At 40.5% G+C, this 25,763-nt stretch overlaps 1 protein-coding gene across 1 annotated transcript in view; it reads left to right on the top strand.

Annotated features, from left to right (window-relative positions):
• The first annotated feature begins 12,848 nt into the window (after positions 1-12,848).
• Positions 12,849-25,763, top strand: part of ism1 (isthmin 1) — a 94,803-nt gene continuing 81,888 nt past the window's right edge. The window contains exon 1 of the mRNA XM_073051277.1: positions 12,849-13,568. Coding sequence (XP_072907378.1) covers positions 13,440-13,568 — 129 coding nt within the window. The 5' untranslated portion in view covers positions 12,849-13,439. The remainder of the gene's footprint in view (positions 13,569-25,763) is intronic.

Below are 25,763 nucleotides of genomic sequence, written 5' to 3'. Positions count from 1 at the left end.
ATCCGCTGTCCTCCAGGGAGGACTGGTTTACACCAGTCCTGCTTCAACTCACATGAACTGGCTGAGACACTTGGTTTCAGAGAATGGATTGCATGAGTAATAGAAATCAAACCCTGCGTTTACATTCAGATATCAGACTGGCTCTGCTCAATTAGTCATCATCTTTCCTCATTGTTTCCTCTCCACTTCCATCCAGTTCCCCTGCACACTTTTGTTTGCACAGAGTTGCAGGGGGAGTATGGAATTCTCTCCCCAAGTAGTTGTCGCTGCTGGGTTGATTTCAATTTTAATCACTGTAGGTTGGAGAGTTTTGCTTGGTGGAGTTACCAAGATCTGCGGAAAGCTGACAGGTAGGTGGAGTTGAGGTACAGCATACAGAGGAGTGGGCTTCGCGCTGGGTGGGGTGGGGGAGGGAACTGAATGACCTTAAGTATTTCCACCCAGCATTCTATCTGACCCAGCTGAAGTGGTTATCAGCTCTGTCCAGTGTCAGGAAGCTTCTGCATTTTGGATGAGAACAGGACTGAGTTCGGCAGAAGTTTAATGCAAAGAAACATGAAGAATGAGGAGAGATTATATGGATAAAAGGATACAATCCAAAAAGGGGTGCAGGAGCAGAGGCATTTCAGAGTATGTTTGCTTATGATAGACAAATCTGGACTTCATCAATAGAGGCATAGAAATTAACAGCAAAGAACAGGACAATGGCCTGGCCTATGCATCCTTCCAAAACTGGTTTCCATGTTAAAGAAAGGATGTGAAGACAGCAGGAAAAATGGTCCAGTAAACCATTCTTTGATTCTCTGTGCCACTCTGAATCAGAGTTGTTTTGCCTAAGCATCATCAATAAATTTGGTACTTTGTGGATTTTTTGTAACTTTATATTTGTACACAACATGCGACATTTAAATGCAATATTTCAAAGAGAATCACAGTAGGTTCTAAGTACAAAATAAATAAAATAAATGTATTATTAAAGTATGTATATGTTACTATATACTTCTTAAAACCTTAGCTCTTAAGTGGAGCATAGGCCATCGATGAGCTCCCGTCTCCTTCATCCTCTGAAGCTGATGATGTGATTGGAGTTTGTCAATGCTTCTACAATCCATTGCATCCATCCATTGTACAGTGGATTGGCCTTCAGCAGAGCCCTGTTGGCTGGCCTTAACCACTTCCACCTCTCACAATGGGGATGTAGGGTTGGACTTTGAGAGGCATGTGTTACCATATATACAACCTTGATATTTATTTTCTTACAGTCAGTCACAGGAACAAAAGAAATACAATAGAACTTTACAAAAAAAGTACATACAAAGGCTGATGAACACCGTGTGCAAAAGAAGACAAATTGCAAATAATAATAGTACTGAGAAACTGAGTTATAAAGAGTCCCTGAAAGTGAGTAACCAAGTGGCTTTGAACTTGGCATGAAGGGCCTATTCTGTGCTTTATCCCAAAAAATAAATAATCAACCAATTTTCCCCTATATAAAAAAAAGACTTGAATTTACACAGCAACTTTCACAGCTTCAAAAAAGAGAAGGAGCAAGTAATAATTTATCTTATGTGGAGAAAGCAATACAATCATGGCATTGGCTTTATCTGGCCAATGAAATGAACAGCTGAAGATGACGGGAAGAGTTCAACCAAGCATCATCTTATCACCAGTAAGCTGCTCACTAATGTTCATGACATCTTTCAACTTCAGTTCTCAACACATCTTTCACCTGAGAATTGTACGCTAAATCACCTTGAGTAGTATCATGAATTACGTATCTTAGCTCATGAAGACCCGGGCTGTCAACTAACTATTGTGTACTGTTTGGTACTGTTCTAACTAAAGGCCCTCAATAAAAACTGCCAGTGGACTGAAAAATCAAATAAAAAAATAATACCTCTGAAGATTATTTCAAATAACAAGAAGTCTACTCCTGGCCTCAGTAATCCCAGTATTACCATCTCAGCTACATAGTGAAATTCCAATGATCAATCCCATTCACACACAGATTCCAATTCCAAACAATGAGCAATGTTTAAACTGAACTACTTTCATTCACAAATGACTACAAGAGAAGTAGAGAGGCTGTGGATCATATTATATGGTTCACATCCTGATTGTTGAAAGACTGCCACCATCTACAAGGCTTCAAAATATTGTAAGAGCACTGATAAAGGGTTTTTGAACTGAAACATTAACTCTGTTTCTCTTTGCATAGATCCTGCCCCTATCTACTTAGTGAGGCCACACTCAGGTTGTCTGGGTAGCTTCCAACCTGATGGCATGAATACCGATTTCTTGAACTTCTGGTAATTGCCCCTACCCTTTCACCATTCTCATTCCCATTTCCCTCTCTCACCTCATCTCCCTCTGGTGCTCCTCCCCTTTCTCTTCCGTCCATGGTCTGCTACCCTCTCTTATTAAATTCCCCCTTTCTCCAGCCCTTTATCTCTTTCACCAATCAACTTCCAAGCTCTTACTTCACCCCCTCCCCTTCTCCCAGTTTCACCCATCACCTGCCACCTTGTACTTCTTCCTCCCTTCCCCCACCTTCCTTCTCTGACTTCTCCTTCTTTCCAATCCTGAAGAAGGGCCTTGGCCCAAAACATTGACTGTTTACTCTTTTCCATAGATGCTGAATTCCTCCAGCATTTCGTGTGTATGTGTGTGTTGTTTCCTACATTTTCTAGCTTAGTTTTTATTATGAAACACTCACAATATGCATTAATCCTCGATGAGAAGTTTGCTCCATCACTGGATCCAGTATTCAGTATCATACATTGCTTGCACTGTGATAATTCATTGAAGTTACTTAAACATAGGAAACATAAAGTTGTGATAGATAGATAGATAGATAGATAGATAGATAGATACTTTATTCATCCCCATGGGGAAATTCATAGTAGGGGATTTTAATTTTCCACGTATTGATTGGGACTTCCATACTGTTAAAGGTCTAGATGGGTTAGAGTTTGTAAAATGTGTTCATGAAAGTTTTGTAAATCATTATATAGAGGTACCGACTAGAGAGGATGCAATATTAGATCTCCTATTAGGAAATGAGTTAAGACAGGTGACGGATGTGTGTGTAGGGGAACACTTTGGTTCCAGTGATCATAACACCATTAGTTTCAATTTGATCATGGATAAAGATAGATCTGGTCCTTGGGTTGAGGTTCTAAACTGGAAAAAGGCCAAATTTGAAGAAATGAGAAAGGATCTAAAAAGCGTGGATTGGGACAGGTTGTTCTCTGGCAAGGATGTTGTTGGTAAGTGGGAAGCCTTCAAAGGAGAAATTTTGAGAGTGCAAAGTTGGTATGTTCCTGTCAGGATTAAAGGCAAAGTGAATAAGAATAAGGAAACTTGTTTCTCTAGGGATATTGGAACTCTGATAAAGAAGAAGAGAGAGATGTATGACATGTATAGGAAACAGGGAGCAAATAAGGTACTTGAGGAGTATAAAAAGTGCAAAAAAAACTTAAGAAAGAAATCAGGAGGGCTAAAAGAAGACATAAGGTAGCTTTGGCAGTCAAGGTGAAGGATAATCCAAAGAGCTTCTACAGGTATATTAAAAGCAAAAGGATAGTAAGGGTAAAATTGGTCCTCTTGAAGATCAGAGTGGTTGGCTATGTATGGAACCAAAAGAAATGGGGGAGATCTTAAATGGTTTTTTTGCATCTGTATTTACTAAGGAAATTGGCATGGAGTCAATGGAAATAAGGCTAACAAGTAGTGAGGTCATGAAACCTATCCAGATTGAAGAGGAAGAGGTGCTTGCTATCTTGAGGCAAATCAGAGTAGATAAATCCCCAGGACCTGACAGAGTATTCCCTCGGACCTTGAAGGAGACTAGTGTTGAAATTGCAGGGGCCCTGGCGGATATATTTAAAATGTTGGTATCTACGGAGGATTGGAGGATAGCTCATGTTGTTCCGTTGTTTAAAAAAAGGCTCTAAAAGTAATCCGGGAAATTATAGGCCAGTAAGTTTGATGCTGGTAGTAGATAAATTATTGAAAGGAGTACTAAGAGATAGGATCTACAAGTATTTAGTTAAACAGGGACTTATTAGGGAGAGTCAACACGGCTTTGTGCATGGTAGGTCATGTTTAACGAATCTATTAGAGTTTTTCAAGGAGGTTACAAGGGAAGTGGATGAAGGGAAGGCAGTGGATGTTGTCTATATGGACTTCAGTAAGGCCTTTGACAAGGTCCCGCATGGGAGGTTAGTTAGGAAAATTCAGTCGCTAGGTATACATGGTGAGGTAGTAAATTGGATTAGACATTGGCTTATTGGGAGAAGTCAGAGAGTGGTAGTGGAGGATTGCTTCTCTGAGTGGAGGCCTGTGACTAGTGGTGTGCCACAGGGATCAGTGCTGGGTCCATTGTTATTTGTCATCTATATCAATGATCTGGATGATAATGTGGTAAATTGGATCAACAAATTTGCTGATGATACAAAGATTGGAGGTGTAGTGGACAGTAAGGAAGGTTTAATACAGACAAGTGTGAGGTATTGCACTTTGGAAGGAAAAACCAAGGTAGAACATACAAGGTAAATGGTAGGGCACTGAGGAGTGCAGTAGAACAGTGGGATCTAGGAATACAGATACAAAAATTCCCTAAAAGTGGCATCACAGGTAGATAGGGTAGTAAAGAGAGCTTTTGGCTTTTATAAATCAAAGTATTGAGTATAAGAGTTGGAAGGGGTGCAGAGAAGGTTTACAAGGATGTTGCTGGGTCTTGAGAAACTGAGTTACAGAGAAAGGTTCAATAGGCTAGGACTTTATTCCCTGGAGCATAGAAGAATGAGGGGAGACTTGATAGAGGTATATAAAATTATGTTGAGTATATATAGAGTGAATGCAAGCAAGCTTTTTCCACTGAGGCTAGAGGAGAAAAAAAACAGAGCACATGGGTTAAGGGTGAAAGGGGAAAAGTTTAAAGGGAACATTAGGGGGGGGGGCTTCTTCACACAGAGAGTGGTGGCAGTGTGGAATGAGCTGCCAGATGAAGTGGTAAATGTGGGCTCACTTTTAACATTTAAGAAAAACTTGGACAGGTACATGGATGAGAGGTGTATGGAGGGATATGGTCCAGGTGCAGGTCAGTGGGACTAGGCAGAAAAATGGTTCAGCACAGCCAAGAAGGGCCAAAAGGCTTGTTTCTGTGCTGTAATGTCCTATGGTTCTATGGTTCTAATGCTTTCTGTCTTTCTATGAACGTACTATAAGTGCAGCAAAACATGGGTAAACCATGCCTTCTCCAAGTCACACATCTCATTACTTAGAACAGGTAGCACCTTTCCCCCTATTTTAGCAGCATTAATATGCTGTAATATCCTTCTCTAATAACATTGTAGAAGCTCAGTCACTATAAGTAATAGACTAGCTCAGAAATATACCCCACTCCAATACCTCATTCTTGAAAGGGCAACTACTTGATGAGACCTACATCCTGTTGAAATAATTTAAATTCCTGTGAGAGAATAACCAGAATATGAGCAGGTCTTTTCTACAAATAGTGCAATGTTGTTTTATGAAACAGTTCCATCATTTCTTGACGTAGGTAGTTCCATAATTTCACAAGGGTTCACTAAAACACTGAAACTATGGGTTATATAATGTAGCGTCCATTTAAAACCCTGCACTCGCTATCACCCCAGCCTAGGGTTTTGCCATGGACTGATTTTGAAGAGGAGACACAATCAAGTTCTACATTACGGCTCTTCACATGGAGGTTAGGGCAGTTTGACATGGGAGACAGACATGAATGCAGACTTGCAGCCTTAGTACAACACTTGGCACAGCCTCCAGTCAGATATTCAACAACTTAGATCTCACAAGAAGCTGTTTATTGGAAACGACATATCTGCCTTTCTGAAACACTTACAATGCATGGTAATCTCCTGCATATGGAGAACGATGGTGCAGTTCTTGCCAGTCTCTTTCATTCAATCAAACCTACATCAAAGCTCTTCTTTTCTACAGAGCACTGACCAGCACTGGACAAAGGCTTGGTAAGTTGAAACTGAAACATGAAGTAAGCCATATAAAGGTTTGTGTAGAGTTTTAAGGTCAGCATGGACCATTTTAGCCAAATGGTCTGTTCATGTGAAATTTCTGCTTTCTGAGACCATATAGATTTTAATGAACTCCTCATGGGAACAACTTGCCTTGCATCCAGCTGTAAATTGCAGGTGGTGCAAATTGGAATACAATATCCTTAATCTATGATTTGTTGACCACATTCTATAATCTGACACTGCAATGCAAACACACCTATTAAAAAGCCTCCTTCAGAAATGGAATTCTTCACGGTCATGGTCATTTTATTGTCTATATTGTGGTACTAAACTATAAAATCATTATCACGCCAAAAGGTTAGTCTAACTACTATGTCCATGCTGGCTCCTTGTGGAGGGATTATCAAAACTGTTTCAACAAATTGCACAGAATTATAAACTACATGAGCTTTTTTTTTGCTCTGTGACTTTTATCTTCATTTTCATTCCATTCTCCCTCCTGAATTTCTTTGATGTTGCTTTCACTCAGATTGTTAGATTGCATTAGGAAACTCCATTAGGAAAACAAGATAACAGAGATACGCAATTCTGACCACAAAGACAGAGAATAAACTGATGTCTTACAGTGTATCTTTGAGCATTTGGAAAGTGCAGATATTTTGGTGGAAATGTTTAATACAAAGAATAATCTTTTATGGCTTGTGAATTATGTGATGCTTGTGGCAAATTTGTGTTTATCTCTCAAGCTATTGCTCTCCATCATCTTGTGTCCTCCATCTCACTAGCTCAGCCATTGCCCAAGAAAACTGAATAGCTGGTTAGTATCTCATTGCTGTCGATGGGAGTTTATTGTGCACAACCCGGCTGCCACATTTCCAATATCTGATCAATTACTACACCTCAAACGTACTTCAATATCTGTAAAGTGTGTTGGGATTCCCTGGGTCTTCAAGGTTAGATAATAAAATGTATACATTGTTATATATGGGGTGGCACAATAGCATAATGGATAGCATATTGCTATTACAACACCAGCAATCCAGTTTCAATTCCACCACTGACTGAAAGGAGTTCATATGGTCTCCCTGTGATTATGTGGGTTTCCTCCGGGTGCTCTAGTTTCCTCCCACTTTACTACTTATGGCTTGATAGTAATTGGTCGCATGGGTATAATTGGGAGGTGCAAGCTCTTTGGGCCAGATGACCTGTTACAGTGCTGTATTTCTAAATAAACTCAAAAAAATGGAAATTCTTGCTATCCATTCTTTCACTCTGGCCATGTAATTGCATAACATGATAATACAAGTTGTTACCAGATGGTCAAAGGTAGTTGGTTTATTGACCTAATCTCCAATACTTCCTCTAGGTCAGTGTCAAGTTTTACTACTCTTGTGTCTCCACACTTGCATAGAAAACTATAAACTCAAAATATGGTCTGTTTATTTTGTTTTCACAACTTTTGATTTAGTCCTGCTCTAGAAACTATGATCAAAGTGTGAATAGTCAAAGATCCTTCCTAAAACATCCTTTGGGATATATATGGTGCCAAGGACATGAGGACCAAAGAAAGGCCATTGTCTTTACTCCATTCCTTCCAATGAAGTGACAGACGTACAGAAAGAGCATGTGGAATTGTAGTCATAACAAATGGGATTTCATGCAGTTAACATAGTGTTTAAAGCTATTTAATTGCCACAGTACCTTGGCAATTATCTTCCTCTCCTATCTAAAAAAGGAAAATAACAGGCTGTTGTTGCATGCTTAAATACTCAAGTAATCCAGAAGCCCCACAATCCTTCCTCACCTTGACCCTGTATCAATGTACTTCCACCTTGGCAAAATGCAAGAGGTGTCACAATTAGTGACCTAGCTTGAGTTTCTCAGGGTGCTGCTAAGAGATTGCTCCATTTTTTTTGGTAGCTACAGATTTGACACAGACTGCTGCCTGAACAAACTCATTGGCATGAAACACTTAATTATCTTTTTATTTAGATATACAACACCGTGACAGACCCTTCTCGGCTAACAATTCTGCAACCCTCAATTACACAGATGTGACCAATTAACCCAACTACCCGTACGCCTTTGAAATGTGGGAGGAAACCCACGCAGTCACGGGGAGAACATACAATCTCCTTACAGGCAGCAGTGGAACTGAATCCAGTTGCTGCCATTATAACAGCATTACACTATCATGTTGTCCCTTTGTATCATTGCAGACTATAATTTGCAGCCTCTCTCAACAGCCACACCATCCCTAGTTCAACCAAAGCTCTGCCATCCATATCCAAACTTGTAACATCGTTTTGTGTTTCTCAATCTATATCTGACAAAGCCTCAATCCTAAAATATTCCTTACTCGTCATTTGGTTCCTTCCTATCTTTGTAACCTCCTCCACTGATTTTTTTTAAACTTTTATTTCAGGTCTATAACACTGAGAAAATTTTGCTTTTATTCTTTGCAACATTCATCTTGGAAATTACATAGAAGTCCTATATGTCTTTTAAACATTGATTAAAACAGCTACGTCAATGTGATGGGAAATACGGCAAGAGATATGTCAAAGATTGTAAAGATTTCTTCACAAACAAGAGAAAATCTGCAGATGCTGGAAATCCAAGCAACACACACAAAATGCTGGAGGAATTCGGCAGGCCAGGCAGCATCTATGGAAAGGAGTACAGTCAACATTTTGGGCCAAGACCTGCTGCATCAGTCCTGCTGAAGGGTCTCAGCTAAAACGTCAACTGTACTCTTTTCCATAGATGCTGCCTGACCTGCCAAGTTCCTCCAGCATTTTGTGTGTGTTGGGTGGTTAAGGATTTCTTATTATCTTTGTTAACAAAAGTTCATCAGTGTCTGATTTAAGAGGAATAATTGCCCAAGCACCAACAGTCTTTGATAAAAAGAGAATTTCCAATTCTTCCACCTTTTGAGTTTAAAAATGTTTCCTATCATACACTCACAAGCCCCTAGTTTAGACTAAACCAGAGTCAGACTGCACAGAAACTGGTCTTTGGTCCTCCAGTCCATACCAACCCAACTAAACTGATCTCACATTAATCTAATTTTATTCTCCCTACACTTCCGTTATCTTCTCCAAAGTTCTAACACTCACATACACGCTAGGGTCAATTTACCCTGGCCAATTAACATGATGGCCAGCACATCTTTGGAACGTGGGAGGAAAATCAGATCCCCAGACGGAACTCAGGCAGTCACAGAGAGAACCTACAAACTCCACAGACGGCACTGGAGGTCAGGACTGAATCTGTGTCTCGGGAGCTGAGAGGCAGCAGTTTAACCAGCTACCCAATAGTGCTGCCCCAAAGTTCATCCTTGATTCCCCAAGCAGTGGAAATAGCTTCCCACGAAAGTTTCAAATTCAAAAGTTTGTTCAGATATCCTCAGAAGCATTAAATTCTTGGGATAAAACCCTTGCGTGTATAATCTGTCTCCATAATTTAATCCTTGGAATACAGGTAATCCGGTAATCCTTGGAATCCTGATAAATCGATACTTCACTCCCTCTAAAAAAAAGATTACATTTAGTAGACATGGAGAGGATGTTTCCTGTAGTGGGGGTGTCTAGGCCCAGAGTGCACAGCCTCAGAATTCAAGGGTATCCCTTTAGAACAGAGATGAGGAAGAATTTCTTTAGCCAGAAGAAGGTGAATCTGTGGAATTTATTGCTACAGGTGATGTGAAGGCTGTCAGTGGGTATATTTAAAGAGGAGGTTGATAGGTTCTTGATTAGTTATCAAAGGTTATGGGGAAAAAGCAGAAGAAGGGGTTTGAGAGGAATAATAACTCAGCCATGATATAGTGGCGGGGCAGACTCAGTGGGCCAAATGGCCTAGTTCTACTCCTATGTCTTACGGTCGTATAGTCTATTCTGCCTGATTGTTGTCAAATTCAAGTTAAAGTTTAATTATCATTCAACCATACATGAATATATAGCCAAATGAAACAGCATTCTTCTGGAACCAAGGAGCAAAACACATTACCAACAGCACATTACACACTACACATAGCACAAGTAGCACACACAGTTACAATTTAAGAAAAAAATATATAGCCCAAGTCCCTGAGGGGCATAACTGTACGATTGATGGTAAGTTGTCCTGGTCCAACTTGTTCTTCCAGTGAGCAAACATAAATAGTACTCATAGTATTCCAGACATGGCCTAAGTCAGATCTCTTTTACATTTATAGCAAAACTTGTGATCCTTCTGTAACCTTAAACATGGGATTGATCAAGAGACCTGAATCAGAGGAGTGCACAAATCTCAGAGTGTTGTAGAGCTGGTTAGAATAAGTTGCAAAGATTCAGATAGAGAATCAAAGGAAAGATCTGAAAACAAGCATTTCTTTTAAAGTGAGTTATTGATTAAATAGAAGCCAATATAGTTCTACAAGTGCAGGGGTTTTAGCTAAAAAGAAAAAAAAATGTGACTTAGAATATAGGCAATAGAATCTTTAATGACTTCAAGTCTCCGGAGTTGAGAACAAGGGAGATAGCCAGGATACTTACCCTAAGCTTATCTGAGGATCGTCATCTTGTCATGAAAAGGTTTGTGAGTTCTTGAGATCCTGATAGCAATGCTGTAGGGAGTTTAGCCATATGGTGCTTAGCTCTTGGTAGAGTCACCCATGGAGGAAAGGTCAAATGGGAGGTTCCAGACAAAGAGCAATCCAACCAAGACCTCAGCGGTGGAGCCGGCAGAAGATGATGACACATCACAATGGTAGAGGAAGGCTGTAGTGAAGGGTCCCCAGTTGTCTTGCATTCCATGCCACTGGACCCTGCCAGGACCACGTGGTGGCTGCCCTTGTATTAGCCTCCCCACATTAAACAAAATCATGCACATGCATTCTCCATGAGGGAATCAATCTAACGTTCCAGATTATCTGGCTCCCAGGAGCCACTGCTAGACAACCCCTTGGGCGAGCATCATACTCGACTTGAGTGATCGCACTACTTACTCTCAGGGAGAAACTCATTCAGTAACAGTGTAATATTACTCATCAGCCCTTCAATAGATTACAAAACTTAAAAAAACAACAGACTTTGGATGATTTATTACAGGGCCCAGGCTATTTTCTTCACTATACCTGCAACAAATCATGCTTCCAAACAGATAGTCATTTTAACAATCGCTTCAAATTTCTATTCCCCTGCCACACTGGCACTGCAAGCAGAAATGCATTTCTGAATTGGCAGTTTAGGAGAAATCTGAAGCAGGAAAGGGCTTCTACTGCAAGTATTTGTGGTAAAGACAACAATCAGTACTAATAACATTTACTTATAATCTGTCTCACAAAGGAAAGTAATACATTTAGATTGCCTAGCCACATCAGTGAAATGTCATCAAGGTCAATACAACTTGAATTCCTTGTGGAAGATTTTGACAACAAGCTTCCATGAACACTGCCTCACTATTTTTGCTCTCTTTTGGCACTGCTTATTTAATTTATTTTATTTCTTTTTTTCTTATTGTAATTTATAGTTTTTTTTAATGAATTGCACTGTACTGCTCCTGCAAGACAGCAAGTATTGCAGTTCTTCAGATCGAGTCTCGGCCACAGCTTTCCAGCATGTTTCTCTGCCTGCTGGTCCCACACAGCCCTGCAGGAGTTTCACCAACAAATACTTCCCTTTTGAAAACTCCTTGTTGAATCGACAGCCCCTGCCTTTACAGGCCATGTTTTCCAGCTTCTTTTATGGGAATCATCCACTGCATTTCAATGTCACTCTGCCTGGGTCGGTATAATTGTGTGTTGAAGATTACATGAGGGCGGCGGGAAGTTGTAGTGGGTATAGAGTGGTTGTCTATGGGTGTGGGGTTTGCCTGAGTAGGGTAGGTAGATGAATGTAGAGGGGTGAATGTGTGGGTTGGATAAATGTGTGTGTTGGGAGAAGCATGGATTGAGGGTATGGAATGAGATTCTTCGTAAAATTGGCCTAATTTGTATGTGGGTGGGTAAAGGTCAATCAGTTATGTGTTGTGACGATTGGTCTTGTATATGGTTCTGTGTGTGTGTGTGTGTGTGTGTGTTGAGCCTGCAGGTAAATATGAGTGACTGGATGTGTCACTAACTGAGTGACATGGAGTGCATGTGTGTGGTAGTGTTGTGGTGATTGTGTGTGCGTGTATCTGGGAGGGAGTGAGTGTGGGGCTGTGCCCGAGTGAGGTGACTGTTTGTAAGTACATGGAGGTTCGGTATGTGGGGTGGGTGCACGAGCAAATTTTGTGTGTGAGAATGGGTCTGTCAAAATAGTGTGAGTGGGGGCTACCATGTGAGAAGACAGTCACCAACCGTGGAAGAAGGGCAGAGAAGCCTGCCCTTTGGGTGGAGGGATACACAGGACAGGTTAGAGATTCCCAGTAGAAAATGGAGAGCATCCAGTGGGAAGCAGTCCAGCACCCAAGGGAGAGAGGATGAAACCAGCACGAGGTGATCACTAGGCAGAGGCAGCTTCAGCCTGAGCAGCAGAGAGACATGCAACAGCCAAGGAATGGTGTAGAAGTACCTGAGCAGAAAGAGGAGCATCACTCAGTAACCAGCAGCTAGTGAGACAGAGAGCACCCAGGGTAGGTTGGGGGTTCACCAGCAGGGAGAGGGGCGCGCCCATGGAAGAGGAGGGAAGCACCCAGGAACAGGTGAAAACCGTTGCCGGGGAACGACGGTGAAGGGGGGGGGGGTTGAGAGATAGAACGGCGCTGCCTCCAAGAAGGGAAAACCTCCTCCCCAAGAGTCGGGGGAGGGGGGAGAGGGGACATCGCAGGGGCAGGGAGCCAGCCCCGTGAACGTGTCAGCGGCACTGGGCAGGGAGAAACGGCTTCAGCAGAGGAGGGGGCTGGAGCCGCGGGAATCCTGGGCTGAGTGGGGATGTGAGTCGCAACCGAGGAGAGCAGGAGGAGGAGTGATGGTGGTGTGTTGGGGATTGAAAAGTCTGGCTGCAACATTTTAACCATAGCGAGTGATAAACGAGGGGGAGAATAAATGGGCATTAAATAGCCGGAGGAGGAGGCTGTGGCTTCAGGCTCAGACACATCGCAGTTTCAGCCCACGAGTCTGAACTTTTTTTTCGCAGAAGACGATCTTAAAAAATCCCGTCACTAATGTTTAAAGGAAAGAATGAGTTGTTTTGATGCAGGAGTTGGTTGTTAACCCAAACCGAATATTAACCTCTTCCTCGCCGCTTCATTATCATTGATATTTCCCCCTCCTCAGAAACGGTGCAGTTTTATTCTTTCCAACCCCCACCTTGTTCATCAAAAATTTGCGAAGTGGAGACGCGACCGAGTCCCGACCCCTCGAGCCCGGCTGAGCCCGACAGTAGCTCACCTCGGCCGGGTGCGAGCGAGAGTCGCGGACGCCTCTCGCCCAAAAGGCGGCGGGTGCGGAGAATGGCTCGTCTCACCGCCGAGCTGCTGCTCCTGCTGGGGCTCCTCGTCCTCACCATCCACATCACGGTGCTCAGGAGCAACCCCCTGGGGCAACAGGGAGGTAACAGCACCGAAGACGGCGATGGGCAGGTAAGGAAGTCGGGGGCGACTTAAACTGGTAGTAAGGGAGATAAGAGAATAAGATCGGGCAGTGTAAGTGAGATTCCGAGAAAGGCAGTTAGAGATAGAGTCAGACTGAGGAAAAGATGAGAAATACTGAGAAGAGATAGACTCAGAGAGGAAAGTGTCAGAGAGCAAGACTGAGGAAAAGACATTAGAAATAGATAAGGAGGGAGACAGGGAATGAAAAAGGACAAGGTGAGGGAGAATCCGAGAGGCAGACTGAGGAAAGAGACTGGAAATAGATGTAGAAAGAGAGAGATGAGTAAATGATTGAGGGTAGGGAGAGGGAGTCGCATTAAAACTACTAGAGATAGGGCTAGGCTGCGAAAGACATTGAAGACAGACTGGAAAGAGACCGATAGAGAGAAAAGAATGAGCAGGCGTGAGAAAAGACAGATAAACAGAGAGTGACTGAAACGGATATTAAAAATAATAGAAAGACAGAGAAAGAAACTGCCAGAGACAAAAATGGTGAGGGAGGTATATGGATAATACAGGAGATATGGAGACACCACAGAAAGAGAAATTGTTAGGAAATTATTCAGAGAGAGGAAGACGGGGGGGGGAGGAGCAAAAAAATAAGGGAATTACAGAAACAGAATTTGAAAAAGTCAGAGAAACAGAATGAGAGATTCCCACGAACCAGGAGTTAGGAAAAAGTATTGAGTAAATATGTCAACGTTTGAAAGAGCAGTATGATATGACATCTACCCCCCCCCCCCCCCAAATGTTGAAATATATGTGCAGAATCTTTCCAAAACTATCAAGTCAACTCAAACTACATCAAACTAAACTGCTTCTAATCAGGATGAAAGTGTATGGAAACACAGTGGTGGGAAAATGGTTTGAGTGAGTTCAGAGAAGATAGTTGAAAAGCATCATAAGGCAAACATGATTCAATTTGGTAATTGTTGACTTATTTTATTCAAAGTACATTGCCCTTGCTATGATTCAATGGAATGGTTTTGCGGGCATCTTAAACAAACTTTATTTTAAACCTTCCTCCCACTTTTGTTAGTGCAGCTCTCAAACATAGATTTCTGTGCCATCACCACAGTTCTAGCATAACCAAAGGCAGTGCACTCTGGGTGCTGTAATATCCCAGAGTTTCATTCCACTGGGGATCCAGCAAAATCGAAGCATTGAATTTAGTGCATGCTTGCTCCAGGATGCGTCCAAACATGCTGAAATGATGCAACCCCCCCGTCCAATATTAATGACAGGGAGCATCAAAAATACAACATGGCTGTGAGTCTGGAAGGTGGGTGCTTGTGAGAGTGTTAACCGGTACTGGGCTCTGGTTTCATGATGTCAATTGAATCAATTAAGAAGATGCTTCACAAAGGTGCATGGACAACTAGTGAAACATCTCACTTAGCACAGTGGCAAGTTTCCAACTAAAGTGGCGCAATGATATGTGAAACAACTACTCTGTCACAACAGATCTGGATAACTGAAGGCGTAATTTAAAAAAAAACTGGAGCAGAACAAATATAGAGTGCCTTGCAGCAATCATTAAAAACACAGGGTGCTTCAGAACAGTACCCTTTGCATTTCAGAAGTAACAAATACATATATAAGTATTTCAATTGAATGGTCTGATGACTAATGGACATGGTCTTTTGAAGATGCTCTTAAATGTAGGTTTTAAATATCATTCTGCGTGGCAGATAAAGCCAAAACCACAATAATTACAGCATAATACGTAGAGGTCGCAGAAACATTACTGTAACATTCATTGGCATTAGTGTTTCTATATATTTTGTGATAGATGGTGTCAATAAATTGAAAGAATCTTAGTTGCATTTACCCCAAGGAAGATAATTGGGGGTAGAAAAACAATGTAGCATTCTTACTTTCCCAAAAACTTTTTGAATAATACACCTTTCATACTATTGCATCACACACAAAATGCTGGTGGAACACAGCAGGTCAGGCAGCATCTATGGAGAGAAGCACTGTCAACGTTCCAGGCCAAGACCCTTCGTCAGGAGACTTGACGAAGGGTCTCAGCCCGAAACGTCGAAATGTCAACAGTGCTTCTCCCTACAGACACTGCCTGGCCTGCTGTGTTCCACCAGCATTTTGTGTGTGTTGCTTGAATTTCCAGCATCTGCAGATTTCTTCGTGTATACTATTGCATGTTCTATTTATAATCGTGAAGTGGCCAGGTTTATTTCCTAAATTTGAAACATTAGCCATTTTTGACTCAAGTGGGATCTCATCGTTACAAGGATCTTAATGTGCTTGGTGCTGATGTGGGGTGTAGGAGTAAAATTTTCATCTTCTCTATCCAGTGACCTCTGCACATGTGGGTACTATGGTGAAATATACAATTGTACTGCCCTTCACATTCAGAAAGATAATTCAAAGCTTACACATGAAGAATAATCGGTGAGCTATCAGTACTTGTTGGAATTGTGCATTACTATTAGATTGGTAAGGCAAGGAAAAATATTGTGATGTTCCAGGACAAATACAGAACCTTCATTAAAAAAAATGTTGTAATAGGGCCTCATTGCCAAGTGTATAAATTCATATGGTGCTGTAATGTCCTTGGTAAACTTCTGCCAAATTTCTTTGCATGCTATAGGGTGAGTTGTGTTGTGTTGCACACTTTGAGGTCACCCACTGAATAACTGTGGAGAAGAAATCAAAAACACATAATATAAACCAAAATATTACCATACTTCCACGAAGAGCATCTAAAAGTAGACAATTCATTTGAAAGAGTGATTCAGGCTTGCACTTTTATTTTTAGACTGCATAAGGTTTTATTGAGTAATTTGTAATATATAAGATTAAAAATCACACATAATGAGTCAGTATTACATATTCCATATTCTTAACCTTGCCTGTATGTTTAGTATTTTATTACTGGCTTTATATATGCAATTTATGGCAGCCCAAAGTCTTGCTAGTGAGAGACTGAAACCAAAGTATTCTTAATATTTTGTTCTTTTACTACCCTTGGTTACTACTTAATATTGGCATTGATTTTTGTAACTACACCACAGTTACAAAATATCCAAATAATATTGCCAACAAAATGCACCATTAAATAATTGGTAATACAGCTTTCTCTTTGACATCACTTTTAAATTTTTAAAAGATCTTCTGTTTAGTAATAAAATTTTCCAGTTTGACACATGACAGTATAAAGACCAGGATTTATCTCTATCCAATTATTAACACACAATTTAAGAAAAAGTAATATGAATTGCCTTAAATATTGTACTTTAACAAGATCATGCTGCACATTTGTAAACTTACATCATACTGTGTATATTTTAATGAGATCCATAATTTAGCATGGGATGAGAAAATTAAATTAAGGTGATTAATGGAGTTTTACACTTTCATTAGCTGGTGATTGTGGGAGTTTGTTAGAAATTGACCTACAGTACAGCAGAGACTGCACTACAAAAACCTTAATTGGCTCTGAGGACTTTGAGTAGCCTTGGGTCATGAATGGCACTACAGAAGCATGATGTTTATTTTAACTAAAAACGCATAACTCTTCCCCATTCTTCCCTTTATCTGTTACTTTTTATGTGGGCATTCCCAAAATTTGGATATTCCATCACATTCCACCCTTACCCATATTCGTCTTCCATTTTCTTATCCCCACATTCTGTTTTGACTTTCTCCTATAGGGTTGAAGATAGGGGAGGAATGTGGTGTTGAGATAGAAGGTAAAATATCTTATTAAATGGCAGATTAAGTATGAGAGATTGAACTAGCTGATCATGCTGTATCTTATGTTCTTGTGTTACATTCCTACCTCAAAAGCATAAACCCTTGCTGTGAATTTTCATACATACTGGTCGACTCCTGGTACCTCTCCCACTTTATATCATCGCTGTATATTTTCAATTTGCTCAGCACTGGGAGAATTGCACACTTCACAGAAAATATATTTGGTGATGATAAGTCAAGGACATTTTGCACTTTTAGTCAGTACAAATCTTGTGGTAAAAGTAACTGCAGTCACATTGCACCTTGCATCATTTCAGAGCAGCCAAAATAGCTTTCAAATGAAGTATTTTTGAAACCTTACAATCATGTCATAACTTTTCCTCCATTTTCACAGTAACTATGCTTCGTAAGTTTGACTAATGAGGGTTTTATGGCACCCCAAGTTCATAAAAGGTGCGATATAAATTCAACTCTTTCTTTAAGATAAAATTGCATTTTTAGGCACTTGAGTGGAGTATTATTGGACAAAATATGACACCAAGACAAGTGAGTAGGCTTTGGGACAGATGATCTACAGCTTGTTCAAAGAGCTGTGTTTTTTTAAGATAATGCAGGAGCTATAATATTTCAATTGCTGCTTTGATTCCATTCAGTCCAGAGCAGAGCCCTGGGACTTTGTGTAGCTCATTATCATGCCATGTCGTGGATTTACTCATTAAGCCATAAGGAAGCACTGTAAATGTATCTGATACTGCCTTCGGGAAAAATAACGTACCATCAAATATCACTCTGCGATTTGGTGTAATTTGCATGACATCTGTGAATTAGAACTGCATCTGATTTATCACAAAAATGTCAGTACAAGCAATCCTCCCTGCTCTCAACCCCCATGTTTAGAGGACAGTATTCTGTCCAGAGTACTCCATAAGAGCAAAAAAAAAGTGGTAAGCAGATGTGTTGAAATAGCTTGTGTTCATTTGTTGTGGAAATTCTCTTACGTCATATTCCAATTAGTGGGTCTTGTCTTTTCCTCTTTGAAAGTTTATTTTGAGAGAATGTTGAAAGTTTAAACCCACATCAAGCAACAATAATAATTAATAAAGTGGAAAATGCTGGAACTACTCAGCAGGTCAGGCAAACTTGGTACAGTGAGAACAGTGTAAAAGTTCAAGGTCAAGTTTATTGGCATCTGCCTGTACATATATACAATGAAACAAAACAATGTTTCTCTCAAGCACAGTACATCCTCAAAACATATATCACACACAGCACATAAACCAAAGTATTACCATAAATAAGTTAACATGTCGTATGCAGCACAGGTAAATATTAAACAGTAAACAACTTACTGTTCTAGTGATCAGACCCCAGTCATGGCAGGTTAAGGAATAAAACTATTACCCAGTCTGGCATTCCTAGTCCCAATGCTTCTGTACCTCCTTCCTGACGATGTTTGGTTGAAGAGATAGTGGGATAGGTGGTAGGGATCCTCGACAATGCTTCGGGCCATTTGTCTACTATCCTTCCGGTAAATGTCACAAATGGCAGAGGGAGACTCCAGTGATCTCCTCGGCAGTTTTTACTATCCTCTATAGGTTCTTGCTAGCCGATGCTTTTGCAGCTTCCATACCACACAATGAGACAGTCAAACAGGACACTCACGATGGTGCTGCTGTAGAAAGTTGTTAGAAAGGGGACAGAGAGCATTGCACACCTCAACCTCTCAGAAAGAAAATTTCAAGTCAATGACCTTTCATCAGAATTGTCCATAGTCAGATCCAAAGAAAGTCTTTCAGATGCAGGGATAGGAGAGGAGTGGGGAGAAGATGATGGCAATCAAAGAATAAATAATAGACAGTATACTTGCACTTCCCGCAAAATGTTTTCTTTTACACTTCAGCATCTCATCTGAGTCAAGACACCTTTGTCAGTGCAGCACTCCCTCAGTATTGCACTGGTTTACTAATCAAGATCTTCCTCACAGGGCTCTGTAGTAGGACATTAAGCCACAACCTCCTCACCCACAAACAAGACTACCATCATCTGAGACCTTGTGACTTCTCAATGCAGAGAAAATATGATTGAGAATTCAAGCAATGCAATCTATATCTTCTGTGTGGTAGTTACCATCACTTGTAGGTTTATTAGTTTATTGGGTTAAGCTTCTCATAAATTACGATATCTAATGTAGCTAGAAAGAGTAATTTTGGATACTTATTTAATAAAATAAAGACAGACACTTTCAATTTGTGACAGTGCGTGGAATCATACCCATCACCCAGCATGTGAAAGTTCTCCACAGATCTCTTGCCATAAAGGAAACTTTAAGCACTTACAGATACTGGTAGCATTCCTTCTCAATTATGGAAAGCTGCTAAGTTCTAGGACCCAGTTTAAGCACAGTCACAAATTTAAACTCTTGAAAGTGCAACAATGCAACTGTGCAAACGTCAAACATCTCCACAGTTAAATATTATTTATGCATATTCATATCTACATAGATTTTCATTCACTGAGGCACTGAATAGGAAGAAACTCGAAGCTGATGACAAAGCTTAAGACTGAGATATGTACAGCAGAGCATGGAATGAAAACCCCTGTATGGATAGTTAAATACTGAGGGCTATTTTCCTGAATTTATGACATCAAGACAAATACTGAGACAAATTTAACATCACTGAAATTAAATATGCCATAAGTGCCAGGAAATCATTTACGATATCATAGTCGTAGAGAGATACAGGCCTCAGAAATGGCCCTTGTGTCCACCAGGTCTGTACCAAAAATCAACCACCCATTATTAAATTAATCCATTTTATTCTCCCCAGATTAGCCAACAATTCTCTCCTCCAAATTCTATCACTTACCTACATACAAGGAGCAATTTACAACAGCCAATAAGTATGCTAGCCCACTTCTTTGTGGGATGTTTGAGAAAACTGGAACACCCAGGGGAAATGTCTGCAGTCACAGGGAGAGTGTGCAAGCATTACACCAGAGGACAGGATTAAACATGGATCACTGGCGATGTGAGGCCGTAGCCTCTTTGCAACACTGCCGTCTTCAACTCACAAACACATTTGTAGAACATTAAGATACAGCATAGAAGGAATCAAATCAGCCCATTGAGTCTATGCTATAAATATTCTTCCATTTCTTTATTATTTGAAACAGAATTTAAAAGTTTATTTTCTTTAAAAACAGCAACAATAAGAATCTTTCTCTCCCTGTCTGAGCCTGCACATCCACTACACCAATCATCTTTTGAAAAAGTTTAATTACAATTTTTTTAAATGAAAAATACCTTAGATTTGAGTAGATAGTTGTGGCCATCAAACTTTACAACTCCTCCCTTGGAGTGTCAGACACCCTGAGCCAATAGGCTGGTCCTGGACTTATTTCCACTTGGCATGATTAACTTATTATTATTTTATTATTTATGGTTTTATATTGCTATATTTCTACACTATTCTTGGTTGGCGCGGCTGTAACGAAACCCAATTTCCCTCGGGATCAATAAAGTATGTCTGTCTGTCTGTCTGTTATCTTCTCACTATGGAGCATTGTTGAGCAAAATGAAGAATGGAGAAGTCTGGTCCTGTGCATCTCAATCCTTACTTTACCCTACATCCCATCTCCTTCATGTAGCCCAACTTAAGAACCTGACTGATTTTCCTTCCCTGCATTTCAATGCCTGGTGAAGATCAATATGTCTATGGTAGAGAATGGATTGAATTGCATGGACTATTGATACTCAGGTACAGACATTCGCTTTTGGTTGTAGCATTAAACTAATTACAAAGCCAGCCATCCATTTTCACTTCACTTCAGCGAGTTTATCCCAATGGCCACAGGAGAATGTTGATTTTCTAGTGGTTATCTAATATTTGTGACCAATGATGGATTTCTATTTTCTTCTGTTTAGGAGAAGGCAATGGCCCAAACCTTAGTTAACGCCTCTTGTTATATCTTCAATTACCTCTTCCTGTGTTATCTTCTCATTTACTTGTGCATTATTCTCACGCAGTAACTATTATTTAATGTCCACGATAATGGACTCACAGGACCCCATTCCTAGGAGCTGAATGCTTTGTTATATTTTGAAAACTAAAGCAAGATCATTTCCCCTCATTTCTTAGCAGTAAGCAATCAAGAGAGCAAAGCTCCTTCAAGTAAAAGAGGTTCAAAATCATGAATGGCTTTGGTACAGTAAAAAATAAGCTGTTTCTGGTGATAGAAGTATCAATAACTCAAGGAGACAAATCACTAAATGGGTCAAAGATAACATGAAAAAGCAATTAAATTTTTGTGATCAGGAATGTTTTGCCTGAAAGTTTGATCAAGGCTGGTTCCAAAACGTCCCGTTTATTTATTTTGTGATCAGGCATCACTGACGAGGCCAGTGCTTTTTTACCTCCAATCCTAATTGAGAAGATAGTGGTGAGCCTCTTTTGTGAACCACTACAGCTGTCTGCCAATGGGGAAGGTTTCCAAGATTGAGACTCAGAGGTGATTAAGGACAGGTGATATGTTTTCAAGTCAGGAAGGCGTACAACTTGGAGAGGAAACTACAGGCAGTGGAATTCCCGTTGCAACTGCCGCCATTGACATTGCTGATGGTTTAGCAAGATGCAGGTGGTGCAGCCTAGGAATGTTATTTGTAGATAGTGTACACTCTGTGCTGTCAGTAGAGAGAATGAATATTTACAGTGGCAGGCAGTGTGCCAGTAATGCAGTCTGCTTTCTCCTGGATGGAGTAGATTTGTATTAAGTTGCAACTACCCTCACCTGCTACTTCCTCAGGAGTCTGCAGAGGTTCGGCATGTCATCAAAAACCTTGGCAAACTAAACTAAATATGGAGGAGTTGTGGAAAGTGTACTGACTGGCTGCATTACAGCCTGGTATGGGAACGCCAATGACTTCAAGCGGAAAATCCTACAAAAGTTAGTGGATTCAGCCCAGTACATTGTGGGTAAACCCTCCCAACACTGAGCACATCTACATGAAACACTGCAGTTGATTTCCTATTATCATCTATCATCAAAGACCCTCACCACCCTGGCCATGCTCTTTTCTCACTGTTGCCATCCAGTAGAGGGGAAAAGTGTTTCAGGACTTGCGCAACCAAGTTCAAGGACATTTACTAACCCTCAGCCATTGAGCTCTTGAACAAAAGGGGATAGCTACACTCATTTAAGGACTTTGTTATCTTGTTATTTCATGCTCGTTATTTATTGCCATTTATTTATATCTGCACTCGCAAAGTTAGTTTACAGTTAACAGTTCCTGATGTTTACAGTTAATGTTCTATAGATTTGCTAAGTATGCCCACAGAATGAGAATCTCAGGGTTGTATGTGGTGACATGTATGTACTCTGATAATAAATTTTACTTTGAACTTGGGAGTATTCTTCTAAACTCCAGATTTGGTCCTTGTAGATAGTAGAAAGTCTGTAGAGATGATGGGTATCCAGGCTGCTGAATGGAAGAATTTGGAATGTCTTGTGGGAAGAGCAGGGGAGGCCGGGCAGAAATGCAGGAATATTGGATGATTTATTTCTGTATTTGTTGTATCATTCTAGATTCTGCACTTACAGACAATTAATTTTATAAAGAGAAAATGAATAAACATTTGAAACTAGTTGCAATGGATGTTTAAGGAGTTGCCAAAGTGGTGGATTATTTCTGAACAGTTTCAGCACTGATTTTGTCAACTCTGACCTTTTTCAATACTGCATTTATAGTTGCAACACTTCCGTTAAGCGAATAGTAATAGTTTGAATCCAGTCAGACTTGTTCCCTAATATGAAATATTGGTGTTAAACCCCAACACTATCTCTAACCTATTCCTGCCCATGAGATCGACAATCAGAGATCATTCATTCCCTCCACCATCATGCTCAAAGCTGGAATTGACATAATAATCACTTTATTTAGTACTTGATTTCAGACCCTAGACCACGTACAATAATGGTGTGTTATTTCTTTTGAGGTATTCTTCCGGGCCTCCCTGTACACATTTTTTTAGCTAGAGATAATATTTTTATTAATAAGGATGTGCCTTTGTACGGCCTCCAGATGTATGTCCCAACGTGGTTCACAGTGAGTAAAGAACAAGTCGCTGTAGTAATGTGGGAAACACAACAGTCAGTTTGAACACTCCCACAACAGCAATGTGATAATGATCATTTAATCTATTTAGTGATGTCAATTGAAGGAAATGTTGGCCGGGCCACTTGGATAATTCCCCTGTTCTCATATCATTGCAAGTTACTGTCACAGAGATTACACCATTGTGAGTTGCTTGATCTGAAGTAAACAGATGTAAAAATGTAATTCGAGAATATGTGTAGGTGCATGAGCCTTGAATAAGAATGAGGTTGGATGTGTTTTTTTAAGTCCCCTGTGTTAAAATGTTATACTTTAGTTCAGTAATCCATACCCTCCCAATTCAACAATGGTATAATTACAACAGTCTCATCCCCACTGCTTTGCCCCTCTCTGCAACCTCCTCTTAAATGATAACCTCCCAATACCTTGAAGTCCTGATGAAGGGTCTCAGCCTGAAACATCGACTGTACTCTTTTCCATAGATGCTGCCTCCAGCAATTTGTGTGTGTTCTTGGATTTCCAGCATCTGCAGATTTTCTTTTGTTTGTGATTGGACTCCCAATATCTTTGTGGTGTTCCAATTCAATCCTGTTGTAATTCCCTGATTTTAAGAACTCCATCGTTGGCAGTTGGGTCTTCAGTTGCATTTGCCCTAAGCTCTGGAGTTGGTCCCTCTTCCTTCTCATCTCTTCACCTGATCCTCTTTTTAAAAACCTCCACAAAACTCAATTTTGTTTGTCTGTCCCAGTATTTCCTTGCATAATTTGGTGTCAAACTCTTTATGAATATGTTCCTGTAAACAAGTCATTATTGTTGAGAAGTTCAAGCATGGCCAATGTGAATTAAAACAGAGGTAAGGGTGAGGAGTGGCACGCCACACAGTCTTTCGTTGTGCCTTTTCATTCTTGTAAGGCATGAAAATGCCCGACGCTGGCCTCTCAGGCCTGAGTCGACGTCATCATCATCAAGGGTGATTATCTTTTAAAATCAAACTGCAGTTTTTCTAATTCTGTGAGGTCTATCTTAGATGCAGGAACTTATTACAGGATGGATTATTATTCCAATTGATTAAGTGCATATAAAAGACAAACAGTTGATTTTAAAACTGTGCTAAAGTGATATTGTCTATAGTTATGTACAGTAAAATAACACATTTTGATAGGAGAATGATTACAACAATTTTACCTGTTGCTGAGAACAGTAGAATGGGAAAATAATAATTATCATACAAGAACTTAATAACATCAGGAATAAGCTATATAGCTCCTTTAGCCTCTTTTGCTTTTCAATATGATTATGCTTTCTTGATTCACTGGTAAAGATACTGTACTCTTATAATGTTACTTGTTAAGGAACTTCAGGATTGGTGGCAATGATTGTCCAAGTGACATAGGTGACAATAAGCTTTTGCTCCTAAATGAGCTCAAAGCCTTCTAAGCTCACTTTGACCATCAAAACATGGAGGAACCTTCACAAACTCCTAGAGTCCCCCACATCCCTGTGATTTCAGTCTCTGAGGCTGACATGAGAGCATCCTTCAGTAGGGTGACTCCACAGAGAGCACCTGGCCCAGGTGGGATACCTGGCTGAGTACTAGAGAATTGTGCTGATCAACTGGTGGGAGCGTTCACTGATATCTTAAACCTCTCACTTCAGTAGCCTGGGGTACCCAACTGCTTGGTTGAGTGAACTCGGCCTTTTCGCCTTGGAGCGATGGAGGATGAGAGGTGACCTGATAGAGGTGTATAAGATGATGAGCGGCATTGATCATTGGATAGTCAGAGGCTTTTTCCCGGGGCTGAAATGGCTAACATGAGAGGGCACAGTTTTAAGGTGCTTGGAAGCAGGTACAGAGGAGATGTCAGGGGTACATTTTTACACAGAGAGTGGTGAGTGCGTGGAATGGGCTGCCGGCAACAGTGGAAAGGCAGATATGATAGTCTTTTAAGAGACTCCTGGATGGGTACATGAAGCTTAGAAAAATAGAAGGCTATGGGTAACCCAAGGTAATTTCTAAAGTAAGTATATGTTCAACACAGCATTGTGGGCTGAAGGGCCTGTATTGTGCTGTAGGTTTTCTATGTTTCTATGCTTCGAGCAAGCTTCAATTATACCAGTGCCCTAGAAGAACGTGGCAACCTGCCTCAATGACTGTCATCCAGTAGCACTTACGTCCACAGTGATGAAGTGTTTTGAGAGGTTGATGGTGTAACATATCAACTCCTACCTGAGAAGTGATTTGGATCTGCTCCAATTGGCCTAATGGTCCACAGCAGATGTAACTTAACTGGCTCTTTACTTATCCTTGGGATATATGGACAACAAAGGTGCAGACATCAGGATGCTCCTTA

This window comes from Hemitrygon akajei, chromosome 7, assembly GCF_048418815.1.
Source record: "Hemitrygon akajei chromosome 7, sHemAka1.3, whole genome shotgun sequence".
Lineage (NCBI taxonomy): Eukaryota > Metazoa > Chordata > Chondrichthyes > Myliobatiformes > Dasyatidae > Hemitrygon > Hemitrygon akajei.
The sequence above is the reverse complement of the archived record's forward strand: the minus strand, read 5'-3'. Positions and strand labels throughout refer to the sequence as shown.